Source organism: Accipiter gentilis, chromosome 15, assembly GCF_929443795.1.
Source record: "Accipiter gentilis chromosome 15, bAccGen1.1, whole genome shotgun sequence".
Lineage (NCBI taxonomy): Eukaryota > Metazoa > Chordata > Aves > Accipitriformes > Accipitridae > Astur > Astur gentilis.
Window position 1 is genome coordinate 21217676 of NC_064894.1, and position 6100 is coordinate 21223775.

The following is a 6100-nucleotide window of genomic DNA, read 5'->3' on the forward strand; positions in this document are numbered from 1 at the left end:
AAACGCACACCGCATCTGAAGTTACAAGATACAAGTTACAAGAAACAGAGCTATCAGGAAACCAATGTTGTCTGACTTATTAACTGAAAAGCATGTAATCTTGAAGCTACTTTGGATTGCATTTTATGTTCAGTGCTTAAAATGGCTAGAGAGCTACATGGAACAGGCTGCAACAGAACAAAACCTGGTCTATTGAGGCTTTTTATTTCTGTAATAATCCACGTAAACCATAACTAAGTCTACTTAAGCATTTATCACCAACAAACAATTCTGACAGAACTAAAATATAATCATTCCTCCCACATGCTAATGACAGAATGGCTACAGTTAAATGGTATCCCATAATAATTTTACGTGTATGAAGTGTTCCATTTCATTTAGTGATATTATAAAAGTGATGCATTGGCCATAATGTTTACTGTTTACAATCTGCAGCAAGCTATACCCTTCTCACGGGAGATTAAATAACCAAGAAAACGTTATTCACACTATGTATTTGAGAAAAGTAGATCACTGTGCCAATTACAGATTCTTTCCTATATTAAGAAGGATGTATGCTAGCCTAGAAAGGAGAGGGAAAGAGGAGAGAGAAGACTGGAGATTTGTTTGCTTCCCAACTGAAAAGGAGGTCATATGTTCATGCATTGAAAAAGTTTTCCTTTAGTCCAACAATGCCTGAAGAGCAAAAAAATTTAAACGTTAGTTTTGAGTAGCTGCTGAAAACACTTTGTTATAGGGAAAGAAAACTGAAAGCTCTGAAGAACTGTACAGTGACTCACAGGACTACAAACAGAAAGATCCAGAAGTAGTCAGATTGCAATTTTGTTTCCAGAGTATCCATTAGAGTTGAATATTTTAATGATAGCATTTGTTTGAAGTATTCTTTATTAATATTTCTTATACACCATTTTCCACTCAGAGATCACAGTGATCAATATAGGCTGTAATGAATGAAGTGTAACACCTCCAGAAAACAGATGCTGCATTATTCATCTTACAGTAAATACATGTATGAAAAATTAAGTGACTTGCCCTAGTCAAGAGAGCCAAAAGCACAGCTGTGAATATAATCCAGACACCCCAGTTTCCAATGATCTGCAAACCACTAGACATTAGCCTTTCTCAAATGAAATGTAACCCTTCCCTCACATTTCACCCTCTTTCTAACAAGTCTGGCAAAGCTAGTACTGAGGACGTTCACTTCACGTGGCCAACTTTTAAGATATCAAAAAAAAAAAATTAAAAAAAAAAAAAAAAAGAGATGAACTCCACTTTAGCGCAGGGATTACAGAACTCCCAAATCCCTCACTGTAGGACTCAGTTACCCATGTCTGCCCTCCCAAGAGCAGAGTCAGCAATAGCTCACAGATTTAAAGCTGCTGGCCAGGCACAGGCTTGGTAGGAGGTATCAGGGTCACACATCATCCCAGAAGAACACCTGCTACAGTCCTGATTCATGGCAGGCACTTACATCCAGGAGCTGCCACCGTCACATCCAAACGAGAGGAAGAAATGGATGGGATCATCAGAGAAACGTATACTGCCCCAACAGCTGTTCCTCCACATGTCCCGTCTCACGTGGACGGTTATCTTTAAGCTGCCTTCTTTAAGTCTCTCAGCACAGACTACACGTTGCAACAGCCTAGTGACTCAAAGCTCGACAAAATCTTAAAAATGCTCATCAGTACTCCTGTTACACTAAAGGCTTTCAATGTGGTGGCAATTATGTCTTATGCCATCTCAGCTCAGGACCTATTCTGTACAGATAAAGCAGAGGGTTTTCTACCAATGCTTAAGAAGCCTCTAATGGTCTAAGGAAGTCTTCAAAGGCTAGCAAAGCATTAAGACAGGAAGGGAGGGTAGACACAAAAACATTGATGACAAAATGCTACCAGTCAGAGAAGGTTAAAGAAAATTAATATTGCCTGGAGATGACAGCAAGCAATCATAATCTGATTGTCACCACTTATAATCTCAAAAATAAATGAATAGAAACTTGAGAAACGGCACGTGCAATTAATCAATTTTACTGCTCAGATTTTTCAGATGTTCCCACAAATAGAAAAATCCCCTTAAGTGTTGGAGTACTTAATACATGTACACAGTATTTATGCACTCACACTCTGAAAGATTAGAGTTGCAGAACATATCAATCACTTAAGATTTAAAAAAAAAAAAAAAATCACCAAAGAACATATTTTAGATAACCATGCTTTAAAACATTTGCCTGAACACACAAGGGGAAACCTATGTTACTCTATAAGCATGGGTAATGAGCCAGAGATTTAAAACATGTATCTAGTATCGAAAAATCAAGACCTGTTTCCTAACCTGCTACGGATCTCAGACCCATAACTAAAATCAATCACATTTACAGTCAAACATACAACAGCCAAATTTCAGAAAGAGATTATCAAGAAAGAACAAGGTCAAAATTCACCTTACTGCAAAATCATACCATAAAACAAGGCGAGGTACAATTTGTGCATTGCTACAGGTGTACTAAAACTTGTCAGCAGGAAATGAACTCCTCTTACAATACAAAAGTCAAGGCCACTGGAAATGCATCTGCAACGAAGCCTCTGGAAATACCAGTGAAGCCAAATAAGAACATCCAAAATAAGGGCACACGGTTTCAGTTTTATGAGAGTAAATACTGACTTTTTTTTCCAGCACAACACATCAGGTTAGTAGTGTACTCTGAAACACATATGAATTTAAAAAATGAACTGATTCAATCCTACTGACCCCGTGCATGATTGTATTCCTACTGGTGTCCACAAGCCACAGGCTTACAGAATTCAGCCCGAAGCAGCCCACTTAAAACAACAAAAAAACCCCCTACACATCATAGCTCCACCATGAAACCTCCAACCATGCCCCAAAGTACTGTATTTAAACTTAACTCACAATAAGCCAGCAACCACTACACATTAAACAGACTCTCTAAAGCTAACATTGAAGTTCCACTTTAGCACTGCGGGTCTCTATGACATTTCTACAATTGCAGTGGAAGCTTAAGAGCCCAAACACATCACGCTTCGGTCCTCCTATTCCCCACATTCCATCAACCAACCTTACAAGTTGGATCCAAAGGCAGAAAAACATTTTCTTCTTGTCCCTCCTCTTAGAAAAGAAAACAAAAATCTTTGCTAAGCTTATCATAATACCACAACCTGCATTTATTAACAATTCAACAAAATCCCCTCCACCAGCATTTCCTAAAGTCAGGTATTTTCCATTTTTATTAAGAAGTTGATTTGTTTCTTTCAGAAAAGTCTACTTAAAGCCAGTATCTAAATTCCCATCCCTGGAAATAATGTTTATTTAAAAAGCTACATTTGTCCCCTGTACTCCCTTTGTTCACTCAAGACAACCAGATTTAGAGACAGAGAGCTTGAAAAACAAACCTTGTTTTTATATCGTTACACCATAATTGTGGAGCTGCCAAGGACCACTACACAGCTACAATTTTTATTCTTTAAAAGAAAAGCAGAACATTTGTTTTGAACAAATGCTCATTTTTGGTTTACACCTGTTCAAAAATACTGTGCATATTAAACTTGGGTTCTATTAACATTGCTATGTTTGCAGTTATAGCAAACAAGTTCTATCAAACAAAAAACACCACCCCCTCACCCCCCCCCCCCCCCCCAAAAAGCCCAACCCAAAAAACCAAACCCACAACTCAATGCCCCTGGAAAATTGCACTTCTTTTGTCAAGCCTCTGGCATTTCATTGTTTAAAAAACCACTGCCAATCAGTTCTTGTTTTACAGTCAAAGAAAACACTGCCCAACAATTCCAACTTTTGCTTATTGGCAGGAATGCAAGTCTTCCATCAGTTTCCCTTAAAAATGAAAGTACGGATAACCAGCTTAGCAACCCTAAAAATCTCAACAGTATACAAAAACTCCCAGCTGGATATTCCATAACAGACAATGTTTTTTAAAGCTCGTAGTAACAAAACACACGGTTCAGAGCAGCGTCATTCTGGGCTTTGAAGTTGACTAGTTCCTCCGTTTTCTCCACTGGTTTCCTCGCAACATCGTTCTTAATATTAAAAAACCACGTAACCGTCAGCGAGATAGCCACATTTCTTCCACTATCAAGGGACGTTTTTGCACGTCGCGTGGGGAAGCGCATCCCTTGAGCGTGGCATTAGGCCGAAGCAACTTCTGCGCGACAGAGAGTAACCGAAGAGAAGACCTGTTGCGGAAACGAAGGTCCTGGAGCGGAGAGCTAGCCGCCCACGCAAAACCCCGCGCCTCGGGGCAGGGTTTCCCTGGGGACACGCTGGGGTTACGGCACCTCCGCAGCCACCCTCGGGCACCCGCTCCGGCCACGGCGCCCACCCGCCCGAGGGCCCGGTGCCGACCACCGACCCAGGCCTCGGCTCCTGACCGCTAGCGAAGGCCGAAACTTCCCCCAAGTTTTGACAAGCCTCCGGAGGGCTGCCGGCCCTTACTCCGCCGAGACCCCAGCACCCCCGGACACCCCACCCCCCCCCCACCCCGACCCGCAGCCGGCGGGGCGGTGGGCAGCTTCTCCACGTCGGGCCGGGCGCTTACCGAGCGGTGTCGAGCAGCGGGTGCTTGGTGCCCACCAGCTTGCGGACCTGCATGGCGATGTTGCTGAGCTCGTCGCTCAGCAGGCACCGCAGGCTCATGAAGGACGTCGGGTACCCCACGATCTTCTCGGCCTCCGACACCACCTGGCTCCAGGATGGGCCGCCCGACGCCAGACCCCGGAGGCCGCCGGCGCCGCGGCCCCCGCGCCGCAGCAAGGCGGCCCACATCCCCCCCCCCCCCCCCCCTCCCCGCCGCCCCGGGGAGGCCCGCCGGCGCCGGCTCCTCTCTCCCGTTCCTCGCCCCGGCGGGGCCCCGCAGGCCGAGCGGCCTCGGACGAGTCCCCCTCCTCGCTCGCTGCGGCCAGAGGACCCCGCCGTCAGCGGCCGGCTCAGCCCCGGGCGGCGGGACCCCGCAGCGGCCGCGGCGGCGGCCGGAGCGGGCTCATTGTGCCCTGGGGGCAGCCATCTTGGGCGTCGCAAAACACGCCGGGCCGTAAAGCGAGGGCGGCAAGGCTCTCCCTTCCCCCTCCCACACGGCTTCCTCGCCTGACGGCTGTGGCGGTCTGGCGGGGGGTAGCGGTATCGGAGGTGAGGGGCGTCTGGATGAGGGAGGTCGGCTCCTGGGGAAGCGGCCCTGAGCCCTGCAGGGTACATCTCCTCTTTTTCTTCGCCCTAAGCCCTTCCGCTGGGTGAAGGGCTGCCGCCTCTCTTCCCCCCTCGGTGCTTGTCACCTCCCAGAGCGGTGTGTGTGGGCCGGGCAGAGGGCCCGGCTGGAGGAGAAGCGCTCCCCGCGCTGGGCCAGGGCCCTTGGCTGGCTGGGGATGACCCGCAGAAAGGGACGTGCTTTGTCTGCTCCCAGTGTTGCGTACAGAGACCAACGGGCAAGAGAGTTCAGGTTCCCACATGAAGTGTTCAACATGTAGTCTTTAGCTACACAGCCATGTTTTCTATTTCGTGGGGGTTTTTTTCATATCCTATTTTCATATTTTTATATTTTCATTGTCGCATCCCTGGAAATGTTCAAGGCCAGGTTGGATGGGGCTTTGAGCACCCTGGTCTAGTGGAAGGTGTCCCTGCCCATGGCGGGGGGGTGGAACTAGGTGATCTTTAAGGTCCCTTCCAACCCAAACCATTCTATGATAATTGCAGTATATGGGCATTCTGGGTTTGTTTTTTTTTCTTTTTTTCCCCATAGTTGTTTGGGATGTGGCACCAGTAGGCCTTACCGCATGCTCTGTTTCCTTGTAGGTTTGTCCTATGGTGCTCTGCTGTGGCACAGCTGAGGGGTTTATGAATCGCCTCCTTGTGAGCTGAAAAGGTACTTTCAACCAAATGGTTAACATCAAAAGTGACAACTCATTTTGAGTGGCCACCTGAAGGCTTCTGGGTCCTGCAATTCTACAGTGTGGTCTACTGTATATCATACAGTCTTTCATTTATTCTGAGCACAGCAATCACTGATGCCTCTTTGCAGCTGCATGCACCCAAAGCTTTTGTGAATTCAGAGAATGGATTTTCTGTACCCCAGAGG

At 46.4% G+C, this 6100-nt stretch overlaps 1 protein-coding gene across 2 annotated transcripts in view; it reads right to left on the reverse strand.

Annotated features, from left to right (window-relative positions):
* PDSS2 (decaprenyl diphosphate synthase subunit 2) overlaps window positions 1-4801 on the reverse strand; it is a 121974-nt gene extending 117173 nt beyond the window's left edge. For both annotated transcript variants that reach the window (XM_049818087.1, XM_049818086.1), the window contains exon 1: window positions 4571-4801. In XM_049818087.1, the coding sequence (XP_049674044.1) occupies window positions 4571-4797 (227 nt within the window). In that variant the 5' untranslated portion in view covers window positions 4798-4801. The remainder of the gene's footprint in view (window positions 1-4570) is intronic.
* Window positions 4802-6100: the final 1299 nt, after the last annotated feature.